Source organism: Magnolia sinica, chromosome 1, assembly GCF_029962835.1.
Source record: "Magnolia sinica isolate HGM2019 chromosome 1, MsV1, whole genome shotgun sequence".
Classification (NCBI taxonomy): Eukaryota; Viridiplantae; Streptophyta; class Magnoliopsida; order Magnoliales; family Magnoliaceae; genus Magnolia; species Magnolia sinica.
The window spans coordinates 45,373-64,888 of NC_080573.1; the positions used below are offsets into that span (position 1 = coordinate 45,373).

General features: G+C 38.6%; 1 protein-coding gene across 15 annotated transcripts in view; it reads left to right on the forward strand.

Moving 5' to 3' along the window:
* The window catches only part of LOC131227394 (cyclin-T1-3-like), a 39,359-nt gene extending 20,124 nt beyond the window's left edge, over nt 1-19,235 (forward strand). For 5 of the 15 annotated variants that reach the window (XM_058223499.1, XM_058223839.1, XM_058224029.1 and 2 more), the window contains 5 exons: nt 4,958-5,039; nt 16,748-16,882; nt 17,183-17,358; nt 17,501-17,652; nt 17,758-19,235. In XM_058223499.1, the coding sequence (XP_058079482.1) occupies nt 4,958-5,039; nt 16,748-16,882; nt 17,183-17,358; nt 17,501-17,652; nt 17,758-18,971 (1,759 nt within the window). In that variant the 3' untranslated portion in view covers nt 18,972-19,235. Of the gene's footprint in view, nt 1-4,888; nt 5,040-16,735; nt 16,883-17,182; nt 17,359-17,500; nt 17,653-17,757 lie in introns of all 15 variants that reach the window. The other 10 variants (XM_058223328.1, XM_058223263.1, XM_058223222.1 and 7 more) reach the window with 4 other exon arrangements.
* The last annotated feature ends 281 nt before the right edge of the window (nt 19,236-19,516 follow it).

A 19,516-nucleotide genomic window follows, 5' to 3' on the forward strand; every position in this document is an offset into this window, starting at 1 on the left:
ATAGTCTCCTCCTTGACATAACTTATGTTTTCTTAATCCACATGAATGTTCCTAAGAGTTTTTAGAGTGATGTAGTACTAAGAGCATGTTTTTGGATATGTCGCATGCCATCATTTGTTTTAAAGGGTCAAGCAACTCATCAAATTTTGTTCCCAGATACTCTATTGTTTCTTCTACTTCCTAAAGTTTTTGGATGTATTTGTTATGTCCATTAGTTGGAGTCTGTCCATTATAAATTTGAATTAAATGTAATTTTTTTATATTCTTGCACACAAAGGGGTTATCGTTGTTATAGTTCATCACTTTGAAGACAGTATGTGTGTTCAGATGTTACATTTTTTAGTTAACCCTGTTTTTCTCAAAAGACAACAAATCTCTCAATACGGAACCTATTCCCATACCTGTTGCGGTTAACAAAGACATTCAACCTTCATCATTTACTGCCTCTTTCATTCCCATCGTGCCTCAGCCAAATGTTTACTCATGATGAAAATAGGCAGACGGTACAACCGATCATGATGTGCCGTCTAAGATATCTTCTTCAGAGACTTGTGGTCCACTGAGTTCTCTAAATACATCTGATATTCCTATTGTCCCAAGAAAAGGTAAGTGTACATGTATCGATCATCCCATCTCTAAATATGTTTATTTTTGTTGCATATCTCTAAATTTCTGCAACTTTGCTTAATCTTTTCTTCTTACTTTCTTTCCAAGTTATCTAAGGAAGCTCTGTTATATAAGGGGTGGAAGTAGGCTATGGAGGAAGAGATGAATGCACAGATGGATGCGCATCATTGTAATGACATTTGGAAACTTACCACTCTTTTGACAAGTAAATGTGTCATGGGTTGCAAATGGGTCTAAACAATCAAGTTTCGTCCTGATGGTACGGTTGAACGATAGAAGGCTCGCCTAGTCGTTAAGGAGTATGCTCAAACACCTAGTGTTGATTACAGTGAAATATTCTCTCTTGTGGCTAAGTTGAATTCCATTTGGGTTATGTTATCTGTAATTGTTACTCATGGCTGGCCCCTCTTCCAACTTGATGTCAAAGATGCATTCTTTCATGGTGATCTTGCAGAGGAAGTTGATATGGAGCAACCTTTCGGTTTTGTTGCTCATGAGGAGTCTGACAAAGTGTATAAAATGCGAAAGGCACTTTATGGGTGAAAACAGTTTCCACATGCATGGTTTGACGAGTTTGGTAACTATGGCTTTGTTTGAAGTTATATTGAGCATCTCATTTTTGTATGGAAAGGTATCTCAGGTCTCATTGTGCTTGTAATATATGTGGACGATATTAGTGTTACTGGAAGCGACAATAAAGGATTGAAGAATTAAAGAAATATCTTCAACAAAATTTTCTTATAAAAGATTGGGTTCATCTTCGATACTTAATGTAGAAGTATCTAGATCCATTGGAGTTAATCTATCTCAACGGAAATATGTTTTGGATTTACTTATGGAGACGGGCCTTCTTGGGACTAAGCCAATTGACACTTCAATGGATCCCAATCATGAGCTTGTAAGCGATCAAGGCAATGTATTAAAAATCGGTTTCATAACGGCCGTTACATAATGGTAACGGTCATAATCGTTATGTGTTACGGGGTCGAAACGGCCATTACAGAAAAAACAGGCCGTAAAGGCCCTATAACGGTCTTGTAATAGTTTTTTCAAAAAATAAAAAAAGGGCCATAACGGCCGATATAGGGGTTGTTATGGCCCGTATCATAATGATACTCGTGGTGGCCATTTCGGCCACCGTTACCATTTTGGAACACTTTGGATCAAGGAGATGCTATGGAGGATTCGAGGAGGTATAAAGGATTGGTTGAAAAACTTATTTACTTGACTATTACTTGACCAAACATATCATATGTAGTGAGCGTGATAAGTTAATTCATGAGTTATCCAAGAGAATGTCACATGGAAGCAGTTATTCGAATTTTGCATTACCTCAAAAGAGCACCAGGTTAAGGAATTTTGTATAAATGGAATTGTCGTCTTGGGTCACAGGATATTCAAATGTGAACTGGGCAAGTTCCTTAGCAGATACATGATCCACGATTGGATATTGTACATTTGTAGAAGGAAATATGGAAGAGCAAGAAGTAGAGTGTGGTGGCTAGATCGAGTGCCAAAGCGGAGAATAAAGCAATGGCTCATTTCTCTTGTGAGTTGATGTGGATGAATAATTGTTGTAAGAAATGAGATTTACATTACACCTACCTATGCAATTATTTTGTAACAATCAAGTTGCTTCACACATAACAAAAATCGAGTATGAAAGAACTAAACATATCGAAATCGGCTGTCACTTCATACTTGACAAAATTCTAGTGGTGAAATCTCTACTCCATATGTTTGATTGTAGGACCAACTTACTAATTTGTTCACTAAGGCTCTTTGTTCCAATCAGGCTACACGTACACACACACACACACATATATATTTCAAACTTGGCATAGATAATATCTATGCTCCAGTCACCTAGATGGGTTATTTTGATCTAGGACATAGAAGGAATTTTTTCTTTTGTTGTTATAACATAAAATTGGGCTCATTCTCTTTTCTTCTACTCTATTCCATCTCTCTCCTCTATTTTACAAGGTGCAAGGTAGGTTTTTTTTTTTTTTTTTCCCAGCAACGTATTTGGGATTTCCTTGATGCATTGGGAAGCCAGCCACACACTTATTAGATAAAGTCATTGAGAGGATTGAAAGGAAGCTGTCTAGGTAGAAAAGTAGACATCTGTCATTAGGGGCAAGTTGACATTGATCAAGCTGATTATATCTAATAAACTGATATACTCTATGTTGCTCTTTGATTGACTAACATCGGTTATGGATAGATTAGAGCAATTGAGAAGGAATTTCCTATGGGATAGAGCGGAGGTGAAACAATCCATATATTAAAGTGGGAGGACGTTTGAAAGCCATACATGGAGGGGGGAGCTGGTGTAAGGAACTTGGAACAAATGAATCAAGCTCTACCCAACATATGGTTGTGGAGGCTCAGGACGGAGGATGGAAGATGATGGAGAGAGTAATAGCAAGAAAGTATGGTCTCCGGGAAGAGAAATGTCACCCAGTCGTCTATCTATAGGGTGTCAGAGTTGTGGAAGGGAGTCACATCCATGACAAACAAGCTCAAGGAGGGAATTAGCTTTTCTTGGGGTGAGGGGATGAGAATTTGGTTTTGGAAGGACTTGTGGATCGGTGAATGCCTGTTGTTATCTTCATTTCCAATCCTAGTTAGAGCAGTTTTGGATTTGGAGGTGATTGTAGATCGTTGTTTCTTGTTTATTGGCGATTCTATGGTCTGGTCTCTTTCATGCTAAAGGAATTTCTTGGACAACGAGGTGGAGAGGTTTGCTTGACTTTTGGAGTGGCTTCATTGACCCAAGTTCTATCCAAGTGAGAACTCTTTGGTGTGGCCATTAGAGAAATCATGGAGATCTTCGGTCCAATCATTTTATGAGATGTTGGGGCAGGCTACCTTGGGTGAGAAATGCAGTGCATTGGCTTTTGTTCGGTCTTGTGGGGTTCCTCCTAAAGTGGTGTCATTTACATTGTCAGTGTTTAGGAACAAGATCCTTACTATTGATAATCTCAAGAGAGGTCGCTGGCTATGCCTAATTGCTGTGTGATGTGCATGAGGGGTGCAAAAATAGTGGATCATTTATATATCCACTACCCTTTTGTCCAGAGGGTATGAAATTTTTTTATCCACTACCCTTTTGTCCAAAGGTTATTGATGCAAGACAATTAACCACTTGCTCTTAAAGCTCAAACTGATAGAGCATGGCGAATCAATCCCTTTATATCATAGCCCAGGCTCCACATCGCATGGGTTAGGACCTCGGCCAAACTCCCCTCGTGGGCCCCACTCCGCATGGGTTCCGCTTCACATGGTGAGGCCCGCCTCACACAAGCCACCCGCCTCACACGGGCTGCCCAACTCAAGTGTTCCCCTGCATCCCATAGGCCACCCCACTCGAGCCCGATGTGAAAATGCCCCAGCATTAGTTATGTTGGGATCTATTGTTGCCTTCTTGCCTTCTTACTAGTTTGGTCTGGTAGGTGTACAAGATAAAAAGAGGTCATGGTGTGGAAGTTAATCATTATGACTGTATTATGGGCTGTTTTGTGAGAGAGGAATGATTAATGTTTTCCAAACAAGGGTGGTCAAAGATGGGTGCATATGGAAGTGCTAAAATGAATGTAATAGGTCGGGTTTCTTGTGTTTAGGAATTTGACCAAAATGATTGGTTGTCAGATTCAATTTTCAGTCCAACACATCTTAGGATCTTGATAGATTTTTCGACTTTTAGAATGACAGATTATATTCACTCGTTAAGCTTAAAATCCCATCAGTCAACACACAAATAGATTTCCAACTAAAAGTAAACACAACTATAGATACAATTGGTTCTTGAGTTTTGCTAACAGCAAGCTTTGGTAAAAGGGAAACTAACTGAAACTATGTAACTTAGAATCCAACTGAATAAATAATTCAAACTTCCAAAACTACTTAAATAATCAACCTTGTCTGACCATAAAGCTTTTACAAGCTGTATGGTTGTACAAATACACCAAGGGCTACAATTTGTATAAAAAGTCATAAGATGATACTCAATTGGATATATGAGGCCCCACAACTCGATCAGTTGATAAATCTTAACCATTTACTTTGATATTTGCAGGTCTCGTTTTGTAGTTGCTATCCATTTCAAAATAGCTCTTATTTCTTATCTTTAATGATTATTATCACCACTAAATTGTTTTTCTTTACCATTAAAAAAAGCGTTTCTTTTATTTTATTTTTTTCCCATTGTTGAAACTATTTCCTTGAACTTTAAATGCCCTTATTTATATCTTACTAGGGTAGTCCATAACTGTTCCCAAAAGAACTGTGTGCGCATGAAAGTGACAGCAAATGGTTTGAAATGCAGACCTCAGGTAACAATAGCTACGGCAATTATATTCTGTCATCGTTTTTTCCTTCGCCAATCTCACGCAAAGAATGATAGGAGGGTGAGTATTCATTGTTTTGTTCCTTTTTTTTTTTTTGGTGAATATGTTCATTTGTTTTTTAGTTTGACATGTACTTGATTTCTTATTTCTTTCTAGTATGGAATTGATGTCAACACCATGTTACGAAATCATTACTTCTGTTTAGTTTTACCTTATATGAAAATAAAAACCATCTATTCACATATTTGGTTTTAAATAAGCCATCCTGGTGAAATGCATGTACTTGTAAGGAGAAGACTTGCTTGAAGATAAATCGGAGGAGTAGAATATTAAAACCACCGTACTCTACTCTTAAAACCACCAAACTCCACATCAGACAATAACAATGGAAAAAAGAAAGAGAAGGCTTGGAAGTTGCACTCAGTGGCTTTCACCTTTAATGAAAAGTTTCTGCTTTGTTAGTAGTAAAATCCATTCGCCAGTAAAGAAAAATTGTTTCCCCCTCTAATGGTGTTTCCCATGAGAATAACATAGCTGAAAGCAATAGTTGTAAATACCCCTAATTAACTGAATCATCATCATCTTCAAAGTGTATCGTACTAATTGAGGTCTTCTTAAAAAGAGGATTCATGATAAAAGTAGTGGCGGAATGGAAGTTTGATACCGGCTGCCAACCTGATTCAACCCTCCATTCAGGCTTTGGGACTGGCTATGAGGGCACAGAACTCCCACTGGCAGTGTTACCCTTAATTAACTGAATAACTAAGGGCATTTTTGCTTTTCATGGTAAATAACAGTAAATGAGTCATCATTATTAACCACCGCCATTTGGGGATATTGGAAGATACACATGCACTGACCGCTGAATTGCAGCCTCCTCATGTCAGGTAATTGCCTTGGAAAAAAGCTTTCTGGCCAGTAAATCTTGATGGATTCGGTTGGCTTCTGTCAGCGCTAGTTCTGAGCCCCAAACTGAGGCAGATCTAAATCTCAGTTGACCACAGGACAGGATACGTAGTCATTGAATGCCAGCATTACAAACTCCTTGATTCGGCGTTTACTGGGTTTTACCAAATATTCTCATTGATGGAATTACCCAGTTATGACGAATGCCAAACAGAAACGAGCATCATCATTGTTGGTCATCTTAATCTGACAGCAGCAGACAGGTAAAGTAAGTTGTACCCGTCACGGTTTGGGCGAATGGCTTCGGTCGTGGGTTTGCTCTCCACAAACATGAGTTCGATTCCCCTCTTCGTGGATTACCCGATGCATCCTCCTCACCTTAAAGAGGTGAGGACACCTTATCATCATTTAAAAAAAGAAAAAAAGAAGGTAAAGTAAGTTGTAATTGTGATCCAGTTACCTTACATTACCATGGTATGTGGAAAAACAAACAAGACCTAAGCCTCTAACTGAAATGCCTCTCATACATGATGCAACAGAAATATGAATTAACCAAGCTAATCCACAAGAGGAAAAGCACATTTTTAAATGTAGAAATTGTGCATAGTAGAGAGACAACCAACAAAAAAAAAAAAAAGAGGTTTTTCTCCTTGGAGCAAAAACCAAACTACCCTTTCATTCAATAAAAAATTGTTACAATAAAACTGGATCTTAGAAACCTAAAACTAATCTCAAACGTTAATTCTACTCAACCTAATAAACTGTAATGCTAGCTATTAACCATTTCATTATGCATAAACTTAGCCATACAACTTCTACAACTTGCACTAGTTTCCCAGGTATATTTTGACATGCAAAACAAGAAAATTTTGCAGATGTATAAATAACCATTGTGATCTTGAACGACCTTTAGAAAGAGCTATAGGTGGCCCACGTGCTTATTTGAGTGCAAATTTGCTTATGCCTCTTGGAAATCATCTAGTAAGTGCATGCATTGGGGCAATGATACTCCCTTTCAAGCCTAGATTTTTCTCAATTCTGCAGTTGTCTTCTTTCCCATGGCCTTGATCGACTTCATTGCCAACCCCCTTTTTATTTGACCATTTGCTGAACACATTTGGCCAATCACACCATTCAGGAACAAACTCATGCACAAACATTTGGCCAATGGTTGTTTATATGAATATGATAGTGTATTTTTTGTGATTTTAACCCAGGCCGTCCATGGGATGGCCCCCTTTGATGGTGTATTTGTATCCATGGCTCTAGCCGGTACATGTAAGGTATTGTGTGAGGAATGCCCCTTCTCTATCTAGTGTGCTAGAGGCAAATCCTCCTCTTTCTTAACAACTTAGCAATATTTTGAGATTTAGGCAATGTTTTACAACTATCCCTAGGATTTAAAATTTGACTCTGCTAGTTATCTTGGTAATTGAGATTAAGGGTAGGGATAATCATGATTCCATGAGTTCTCAAGAACCTTTTTGTCATGATAAAAAAAAAAACCATCTAGGATTTCCGGTTCAAGCATATGCCTCAAATGTGATCCCCCATGCCCTTGTCACTCAAGAAATCACCCAACCCATGTCTACTGGTTGGCTAGGCTGCTAACTTTGAAAATGATGAAGATGGGTAACTTTGACTCAATCTACAGCCAAATCCTAGCCAAATCCTTTCTGCTGGAATCATTGTGATTCCGAACAGGTGTATCATGTGCAGGGAGACAAAAGAGTCGGCGAATCATCCTTTCCTTCACTGTTGAGTTGCGAGTGAAGCACGGAATCATCATTTCACCCTATTTGAGGTTCCTTGAGGAGTTCATACTGGAGTTGCTTATGGTCGTGAAGGGTGGTTATTTGGAAGATCCCCCATGCAGTGATGTGGGGAATATGGAGCAGAGAGGAACTGTAGAATTTTTAAGACGAGGGTGCTTGATGAAGCTCTCAAAAGGAAGATTCAATGCATGGTTTTTGAGTGGTCCATGATGAGTCTATCATTTAAAGGACTCTCCTTCTCCAATCTCCTTCTGTCATGGAATGCTCTTTGGCAAGAAGATTCCTAGTCCTTTTGTTGGTCCTCGGGCATGGTTTGGTTGTATGGACTTTTTTGTTTTTTTATTTTTGAAAGATACGGTTTGGGATGTTTTGTTGGAGATCACACTTCATCATTTATCATTTTCCCCCTTTTGTTCTCTCTCTTTTTTTTCTTTTTCTTTTTTGCAATAAAATATTGTTTATGATAAAATAAAAGAAAATGTTATTATTTCGGAAATATATTGGAACTCTTGCCAAAATGGGGTGTTTACGAATTACAACAGAGAGAATATGGGAACGTGACAATAATCACTTCTCTTTATTTGTTCATTCAACTATTTTGTATTTGATACAACATCATCATTGTTTCCATCTTAGGCTCCCAACCTTTCTCTCATCAATCTAGGGGTCAGCTTTTAAATTGTAGATTGACAAAAGTTCTACAATTAACTTTCCACTGGATATTAACCTCTCTCATTTACCAAGGCTCTAGAATTGGCCATGGTGAAAGTCCATATTGATAACATGTTCCCACCATGGTTGTTGATGTTGATGAAGATCATTCGGCTTCACAGATCTTGTTACCCCAATTAAGATTCAAAATTGGAATTTCTCGTAATCAGCATTCAGAGTATCAGTATCACTACGTGTATCAATGACTGGGGATTAGTGTTCAAATTATCTCCAATATTATCGAAATATTTCCAATATTATCTTTATCTCCAACTCAGCGATACAGATAACACTAGTAGTATCAGAAATTTAAGGTATTATCAATGTATCGCTAAGTATCGCCAACGTATCAATATCGCTAATGTAATCGCCAATATTTTCAACTATGTAAATTCTAATATTTTCAACTATGTAAATTCTATGTGTCGCTTGTATTGCCAATGCATCAATATTGCCAATTTATTGCCAATATTTTCGACTATATAAATTCTAATGCTTGTATCATAAGTGTATCGACGATATTTTAATAATATCACCAACGTATTGATATCATCAAAATTTTGTTTATTAGATTTTTTTTTTCATGGGTACATGGTTATATGTAGCGTTCAATTTGTCATAGATAATATTAATAATATCTTGATATTATCGATATCGCAACATGCATGACATTGAGACCACAATCTTTCATTTCATTTCCAATTGTTTATGATTTCTTGGTGAAATATCATGTGTTGTTGATATTTTGCTATATCAATGGTTGAATAGGGCGGATGGGATGGTTGGACTGATTTCGTATAACAGTGCATGCTTTTAAGGCCCTATTAAATGGAAACTTGTTATATATGCATTCTTTTTGCAATTTTTTATTTCTAAATATGCAAATATGTACATTTTAACATGTGCTGGAGTTTCGTTGAAAATTCCACCGTTTTTCACATGTTTCCCCGCATTTCCGGTTATCAACGATATTATTGGTAATATCAATATTGTTTCGGTATCCCTGGCCAGCGAAACTTGTAGCGATACCAATACTTCGAACACTGCCGGGGATACAAAAACATGTATTGATATCGCTAATATTATCGGTGATGTTTGGAAAAATATCGTTGAGTGAGGGTAACATTGGGAAGTGGAATTTTACCGTGAAACTTCACAAGATGTTAGAAGGTAAGAATATTGCAAGAAACAACCATATATAATAAGTTTCCATTCTATAAGGCCTAAACCATTTGTGAAAAGCAGTGCAATTATAACCAGTTCATATCATTAAAATATTGTACAATTCAAGTGATAAAACATAATCAATACATCCATAGGATAAAGAGAATGAAAAAACATACCTTTACCCCAAAACCACATGGAGTTATGAGGTGGTTCAAAGTCATCATCTCCGTCCCACTACAAACATACATGATATATCCATGCATCCATACATCCATTCACACATACGTACATAAATACATACAAGCATTGATCACATGATCCATCCACGATGTTGTCAAATCCCATACAATCGCATAAACCACCAGCCTAGGCTGATTGCATATGCCATCACAAAAAAAAAAGGGGAAAAATCATTTTTTTTTAAAAATTTAATTAAGAAAAACTGTCTTATTACTACAAGTGATTGGATTATTTTTTACATATTTTATTGTAGTTTTGACTATTAGACCATCTATAAGTTAAGTTATATTGTATAATCATTGTTCAAAGTATCTTTGATATTATCGAAATATTCCCGATATTATCCGTATTTTCACCTTGGCGATACTGATAGCACTAGTAATATCAGAAATTCCATGTATTGGCAATTTATAGCTAAGTATCGCCGATGTATCACCAATATTTTCAACCACGTAAATTGTAAATTGTAATTTGTAGGTGTCGCTTGTATTACCAATGTATCAATATCGCCAATGTATCACTAATATTTTCGATTGTGTAAATTCCAGGTGTCGTTTGTATCGCCAGTGTATTGGCGATATTTGGATGATATCGCCAAAATTAGTTTATTACAAAAAAATTTATTTCAAAATTTTATGGGTGCATGGTTGCATGTAGTGTTCAATTTGTCGACGAATCGCAACATGTGCGATGTTGAGACCACAATCTTTCTTTTCCTTTCCAGTTGTTGACGGTATTCTGAAATATCGTTGGATGGTCGGATGGATTATTGGATGGTTGGGTGGATGATTAGATGGATAGATGGGATTGTTGGATTGATAGATGAGATGGATGGGATTGTTGGACTGATTTCTTACAACAACACATACTTTTAGGCCTCAATTAAATGGAAACTTATTATGTATGCATTCTTTTTGCAATTTTTTAATTTATAAATATGCAAATATGTGTATTTTAGCATATAATGAAGTTTCACTGCATATTTCCACCATTTTCCCCATGTTTCCTTGCATTTCCAGTTGTTTGTGGTGTTATCGGTGATGTCGATATTGTTTCTATACCCGTGGCTAGCGAAATTTTTAGCGATAAAGATACTTCAAACATTGTGTATAACATAACAAAACATTCAACAAATTACACTAAGAGAGAATTAATTATTAAAAACTACGAATATAATTTTTTTATTAATAACTTGAATCATGACGAGTCGATGTATGCATAACATACAACTCTACAAGTTACAAACAAGTAAACTTTCTAGGTACAACCTTGGGAAGTATGCCATCGCATAGGGTGTATGTGGTGGCATAATTGCATAAGCCATTGCATACTTTTCGCATACAGAAGTGTGCCATCGCATGCACCCCAGATTGCGTATACCATCATGGCATATGATTTCAGTGGCCTATTTCACGTATGTGATCACATAATCGGTTATGCGATCACACATGACAACATTGTCCATCTATATATTCATAATACATCTATTCATCATTTACTACATCCATCCAAATATACATGCATGAATAATTTGGAAACAACATAATTTAAATATATAAAAAAAAACAAACATTTAATTTATTTTTCTTAAAATTTAAATCATTAAGCAATATCCTCTGTATCGATATGATATTGTCGTTACTGTTAAATATTGTACTGGCAGCTCAATGATATATTGGTGATTTTTTGGCGATATAGGTGATATTATCATGATAAATGTGGATTTTTTTACCCCACTATCTGTATCGGCTACCCATTGATACTGACGATATTGCTGATATTATTAATAGTATTTGTGATATTTGGAATACTGCTCATGGTTGCTTGGCAAAAGTTCAATGATCGATTATGTACCTGACATCGACCATGAGTAGTGAACATTCACACTCACCATTAGTTCATGGCATTATTTATAATATAAAAATCAATTTTAAGTCTAAGAGCATTCACTTTTGAGTTTAGTTATTTCTATCTTTACTTTTGCATAGGGTTTTCAATAGGTACTACATGCATGCTCGAAGTATAAGACCTGATTTAATTGAACTTGGGTCCAAATTTCGTGCTCGGTTAATGATTGAGTTGTACTCAGGTGTTTGGATTTGGAGTTACAGAAATCAGGTTAGATTGAGGTCCATGGATTTAAAGCCGATTAGAAATTGGTTGGTTCAGATACCCACTAAAGTAGGGTTGATAACATGTTGAGCCAAGATTTCTCTGAGCCAACTTCGAAAGTAAGAATTAGGCCCAAGCCAAGCTAGTCCCGTGGTCGGCCAAAATAGATGACCCTAGGCGGCTGGGCCCCACCCAAGTTGATTATGCCTTGTCTAAGCCTGACTTGAAAAGCAGTTACCCATTTACCTACTTTTGTGCAAGATATGCGTTGTTCATTAGGTGGACCCTACCATGCATGTAATATGGCCCACGAAGGAATGAAAAGGTGGGCTACACATTTGTAAGATACATGGCTAGTGACATCTAGGCTGGTTGGATTTTCCAATGAGTGGATTGTTTCACCCTCTACGCCTTTCCTATGTGGATGAAAATCATCATATGCACTAGCAAGGACATAGAAAACAAACCATTTAATAAGATTGGACATATGTGCAGTATAAGGTTAAAAAGATGGAGAGAGGTGTGGCTGGGAATTAGGGAGAAAGTGTTGGAGAAAAGGAGGAAGTTTCAGGTTTGTCATATGAAGTATCTATTATCTAGTATGAGACATTATGGAAATGCCCTTCAAAACCCTAAATGGGACAGGCAGAAGGTCTTTTACATGCAACTCGAGCCCATTCCGATCAATTGACGTGCTTGAATTTTAGACGTAGCCCAACCTTGGGCCAAATATGATAGCCTAAATACTGTGCAAAGCGGGTTCGGTTCGAAAGCTTGACAGGCCAGCTCATTTCATTGGCAACCCTGGACTCGAGTACACATTGAGTACTTGAATATATGATTTTTTAAAAGCTTTATGGTTAATTATATTCGCGGGCTCTGGAGTTTGCTTTTTTGGGGATACTTGGTTAATTTTTGTATGTGCGGTATCGGGACAGGTAGGTTGCCCTTTGGCCTCCTTCCAGCTTTACCGTTCCTCTCCTTTTCTTAGCGGGTCTTGGCAAATTGCTTCACACACACCCGAGCTTGAGGGTTCAAGGAGTTGGTGCCAACATTGTTAAAATATGATGATTAAATGTTTATTTCAGGTACTTGAAGGATGCAGAGTGGATGGATCATCTATTTACTTAGCGTGAGTTGTCAATAGCTGTTTGAAGGAGAATACTAGCACTCCTTGAGGTGGCGTGTGGGATTCTAGGATTGCCAAGCTACTGCAAGCCTTTCTTTCTTTGTTCGTAGTTGTTTGGTCAATATGGAAAGAATGTAACAAAAGGGCCTTTAATAACAAGACTGTCCACTGAGTTGAGAACTATGATCTCTTGGGTGATGGACTTAACCATTTAGTTGGCCAAAGGACCTAACAGGGCTCTTCTGTTGGGGGTCTCTCACTTAAGATGAATAAGCAATTAAAAGCAGGCCCCACCTGATGCACACTACAAATCAATGAATGGATCTTCTCTATTATAATCAACAAGCAGCATCCATTGTCCTTGATAATGGTCCGATAGTTAGAACTTAGAATCATCTGACTACAGTGATATTGGATGATGTGCAATTAAAGTTGGAGCCAATGTGATGCACAATTGGTTTTTAATATTGGTATTGTATTAGTTCATGCAGTTATACTATATCCATATCGTCTTGGTTCATGCGGTTATATTGTATCCATATCATCTTGGTTCATATGGTTATACTATATCCATATCGTCTTGATATGATACACAATATAGGCCAAAATGGCTCATATCAACCAATATGGGGTGTGTCAGTCAATACACCCATAAAGGCCCAAAATTCGATTATTATTTTTTTTCAAAATTTCCCTCATTTTCATTTCAAGCATGGAGGAAGCTTAAAAAGTCCTCTTCTTTGTTCATTTCAACCACTCAAACTGTAAGGGAAATTTTATAGAACAATCATGCTTTATGGGACAGAATGTTGGGCAATTAAGGAAAAGCATGTCCATAGGATGAGTGTAACTAAAATGGGGATGTTGAGATGGATGAGTGGCAAGACAAGAAGGATAGAACTAGAAATGAATGTATTCGAGGGAATTTAGGAATAACACCAATGGGTAACAAGATTAGGGAAAGCAGACTTTAGATGGTTTAGTCATGTGCAATAGAGACCAAGAACTGTGCCAGTTAGGAGTGAATTGGTACAAGTTGAAGGCTCCAAAAAGGCAAGGCCAAGGCCCAAAGGACATGGGTGGAGGTAGCAAGAAAAGACATGATGACCTATGGTCTAACTAAAGTTATGGACCTTGATAGAGTGGAATGGCCATTACAGGATTCATGTAGCCAACCCCAATTAGGTGGGATAAGGCTTAGATGATGATGATCCATGCCTATTTTTGGGATGAAAACAAAGATTTAAATGAGTTTAACCAATTGAAGCATAATGGACCACTATGGGGAAGAGTTTAAGGATGGGTGAACAACACCCCCCCCCCCCCCCCCCCCCCCCCAAATGTTTTCATTTTCCTTTTGTTTTATTTCAGTGTAATGGGCATTAATTTACAAAATCATGCTTGATTTGTGTTCAATTAGGGCCCAAATTTTTAATAGGTCAAGCTGACAAACAACATTCTTATAAAAGAATGGTCTGATTCGCCATTATACATGTCCATAATACAAAATAATGATTGATTCGTAAATATCTCATTTTTTACCCTTTTTCTTTTTTATTTTAGATATTTTTACCTTAGTTCTTTGGTTTTAGAAAATGAAAAATAAAAAATTGACTGATATGGTCCGATAAGGGTTGATATTGATATGCAATGCTTTGTCGTATCATTTTTTGGCTGGGCCAATAAGCCCCCAATGCCAATATTCAAAGCCATGGCCTAGATCAGTGATCGGAACTTTTCATTATATACAATATGGATTATCCATTTCCCTAGCAATTGATCAGGTAGTTTAGATAATTTGGTTGAAGTGATTTTGTGAGAATGTAGGCAATGAAAAGTGCGCCCCACATTATGGGCAATCCAAATCAATGATTGGGGCTTCTCTATTATAATCAATATGAATCATCCATTTTCATTGCCATTGATTGGATGGATAGGTTCATCCGATCAAAGTGACATTTATGAGGGGTGGAAAATGAAAGGTGGTCCTAAGATGGTGGGCAATAAAAAAATTTATTTTGAAGGGTTAGCAAAACCAGGGAAAAGAATACAAGAGACCAAAAGGGCAATGAATGATTGGACCTCCTCTATTATAATCAATGCAGACCGTCCATTTTCCAAGCCACTAATTAATGGTTGGATCATCCAATCAAAATTATTTTTTGGGATGGAAAGGTAGGCCCCAGGGGATGGACGATCCAGTTCATTTCCGATGATCAAATTGTTAGGATCATGCAAAAAAGTTACTTAAAGAGGGATGGGAAATCAAAGGTGGGCCCCACATGATGGACAATCTAGATCACTTATTGAGCTTATAATATTATGGACCATCCATTTTCTATCCAATGATCGATGATTGATCTCTTCATATCACTTTATTGAGCGTTCGGTTTCATGTTGGAAGTTATGGCATAAGTTTGACTCCTGCAGCCCTGCTGCCAACCTGACACAATCCTCCTTTAGCTGGGCTGGGGATTTGCAATGAGTGCACAAAACTCCCACATGCGCATATAATAGACTTACATAAATTGATCACAATCAAGCGCTATATAATAGTCTATTGCATAGGTTGGTTACAATCAACGAGAATGGAGAGATTGAGAAGGATGTTGCCCATGGAATTCAAGCAGGGTGGAAGAAATGGAGATAAGAGCGGGAGGTCTCGTGTTCGAGACTCCTCACCGTGAGTGATTAACATGGGAGTATTTTCACATCGGGCTCGAGTGGGGTGGCCTGTGTGAAACGGGGGCACACTCGAGGTGGGCGGCCCATGTGAGGCGAGACCCTGTGAAGTGGGGCTCACGAGGGGGGTTCGGCTAAAGGCCTGACCTAGGCTATGAGATAAAGGGATTAATTCACCATGCTTTATCAATTCGAGCTTTTAGAGAAAGTGGTTAGTTGTCCTGTGTCAAAAGTTTGCCTCTGGAATTTTGAGTGATCATCATGTACCACCCAAACTGAATGGGGAATTTTATGGCGTGGCTATAAGACCAACCATGCTTTATGGACAAAATGTTGGGCAATCAAGGAACATGTTCATAGGATGAGTGTTGTTAAATGAGGATATTGAGATGGATGAGTGGCAAGGCAACAGAGGATAGAATTAGAAATGAATGCATTTGAGGGAATTTGGGAGTAGTACTAATAGGTAATAAGATGAGGGAAAGTAGACTTAGATGGTTTGGTCATGTGAAATGGAGACCCAAGAATTGCGGCGTTAGGAGTGGGTTGGTACAAGTTGAGGGCTCTAGAAGGGCAAGGAGAAAGCCTAAAAGGACATGGATGGAGGTAGTAAGAAAAGACATAATTACCTATGGTCTAACAAAAGTTGCGGCCCTTAATAGAGTGGAATGATGGAACAAGATTATGTAGCCAACCCCAATTATTGGGATAAGGCTTAGATGATGATGATGATGTTATTTCTTAAATCAAGAGTTTGTTATTTCATTTTTACAAACTTGTAATTAGGAAAGTTTTGCATGCCAAAGGAAACCTAATGCTTAGTGCAAAATGTAATTGTCCATTGGGTAATTTGGTACTGTCGCATCTGTGCAAGGGTGAGCAAAGGTTATTAGTACTTCACCTTTTCTTGTCTGCCAAGACCATCATAGCTTTTGCTTATATTTGACCAAAAAAAAAAAACATTTATTTTGGAGAAGTAGATGTTATTTCTTCCCCATTTACTTGGTTGATACTGGTGCTTGACTTCATGCTAGTATATTCTGCAGACGATTGCAACAGTGTGCATGTTTCTTGCTGGGAAGGTTGAAGAAACTCCTAGGCCACTGAAAGATGTCATTCTTGTTTCGTATGAAATGATCAATAAAAAGGACCCTGCTGCTGTTCAGAGAATCAAACAGAAGGTACTTTGCTTCTATCCGTTCTTTCTATTTGTTTATTTTTGTCCTTGTTGGCAGTGTCCTATTTTTAATGTTTACCTTAACCTAATATTTCTCTTCTCTGTCTACTCGAACTTATTTCCTTTCTTTTCCAGATTGGCTGTTAATAACTGTAAGCTCCTGCTTTCTATATTTTCTTCAATTCTTACAAAATTCTGTTTCCTTTTTTATTCCTATTTTATTTGTCGTTAATAATGGCTTCAACATTTTTCACTTCTTAATTTCATGTGCTGGTGATGGCTTACTCAACATACCCTTATGCAGGAAGTATACGAACAACAAAAGGAGCATATTTTGCTTGGGGAGAGGGTTGTACTTGCTACTCTTGGCTTCGACCTCAATGTGCACCACCCATATAAGCCCCTTGTCGAAGCAATAAAGAAATTCAAGGTTGCGCAGAATGCCCTTGCTCAAGTTGCATGGAATTTTGTCAATGATGGGTATGCCAGAGCTTTTTTATATATATAATATTTCTTTTCCAGTTTTCAGTTCTGATGGTTTGGATTCAATAGAGAGACACTCTCTCTCTCTCTCTCTCTCTCTCTCTCTCTCATTTTTACACACTGGAGGAGGGTAATGCAGGCTGCGGACATCACTCTGCCTGCAATTTAAACCCCATCATATTGCGGCTGGTGCCATATTCCTTGCCGCTAAGTTTCTCAAAGTAAAGCTTCCATCGGATGGCGAGAAGGTCTGGTGGCAAGAATTTGATGTTACCCCACGACAGTTGGAAGGTTCATATTCCATTTGTTATTTTTGCCCTTCACCCAAATGGGGGTTGGATTTGATGAGTTGACCGTTCATTTTATGACATGGTTGTATACTTGTATTCTTTGCAGAGGTAAGCAATCAAATGTTGGAACTGTATGAACAAAACCGTACGGTGCCACCTTCCCATGGGAGTGCAAGTGAAGGGTCGAATCACCATCGAGGCACAATGATGAAGACTACAGCCATTGTTGAGGACCCTGTCTCAATAAACAGTTATTCTCCGGCTGTTGCAGGAGCAGCGATTTTCAAGCAAGGAGGCCCAACTGTATCATCAGTTCGAATGGAGCCAGACCAATCATCTATAGACAATCATCAAAGCATGCCTCAAAGAAGTAATCAAAACCAAAGTAATGACTATGGAAACACGGAGACCAGGGGTGACTACAAGGTAGTAGATAGCGGTGGTGGAAGTTGGGACCGGCGACATCATGAACCAGATCAATTTCCTTGTGGCAGCAGCAAGGAAAGCATCACTGAAGCCTCGAACAGATCCAAGAATGTTACTGGTTCAGATTCAGAGCGGAATGAGACTACTGCTGAAGCAAGGGAATGGAAGGATGAAGGGTTGTTGCACAAGGTCTCTGGCAACATGGGTGGTCAGAGTTCTTCCTACGGTGAAGGGCCGAAAGGTTGCTGTCCGCCAGATGCCATCAGAAAGATTGACAAGGAGAAGGTGAAGGCAGCACTGGAGAAGCGAAGGAAATCCCGAGCTGACGTGACCAGGAAGGCGGACTTGATGGATGAGTATGATATCATTGAGAGAGAGCTGGAAAATGGTTTGGAATTGGCAGCCAAAGATGAGAAAGTAAGGCAGGAGAGGAGGCAGAGCTGGTCCAATAATAATAAACAACAGCCTTTGTACAGGCTGGAACCTGAGACCGCCGCCCCTAATCCTGGAAAGGTGCATGGCGATTTTGGTGGACGAGACAATCATTTCCTTTCGATCGAACAGCAGTCATCAGGGAGTGGTGGTGGTGGTAGGGTGAGATCAGCATCTGTTGACTCGGAAGAGATGGTCCATGGAAGCGAGCGGGATGCTGTGGAGAATGCAGAAGAAGGGGAGTTGTCCTCATTCAATCCTCCCTGGGAAATCCATTCTCCAAAGTCCAGCAGTCGCAATAGGAGAGCAGCAGTGAGCCCAATCAAACGACATGATTTCCCACAGCATCCTCTTCCACCAGCAGCTACTTACCCCCACTGCAGTCACCAAATTGTGGAAGACGGACGGCTTGATCATTTGGAAAGAGATCACAGAAGGCACAGACAGGGAAATCACATCTGAGATATGCGTGCATATGCTGCATCAGTTGTGCTGCCATGGGAAGAGACTAAAGGGGTATCATATGATTGATGAGAGTCGTGTTGCTGCTGTGGGAGGAGAATGAAGAGGATATCCTTCTATTTCCATGGGGCATTTGACTCCCCTATCATTATTAGGGGCATATGATACATGTATTCTTTTTGCGTACCAGGTACAAAAGCATGCACATTGGACATGATGCACTCTTCCGTATATTTAGGTGAAGAAAGAAGAGAGATGCTAACACCTCAAGAGCAGATAGAGGAGAAGAGTGTCCACATGCTTATGAGACCTAGGCCATTGCTGTGAACATGCCCTGGTCCAAATATTTGAGCAGGGAAATAAGTTTCTGCTGCCCATCAAAAACCCACATGCCAGCTGATTTTTGTGCCAGGGCTTGCTTCCAACAGCCCTCTCGGATGAATGGTTTTAAATCACTCTTTAGCAATCGATGGTCTTTCCTCCAATCTGCTTTCACACAACTCCCACCTGATGTTTTTGCATGGTAGTCGTTCCTTCAATCCGCC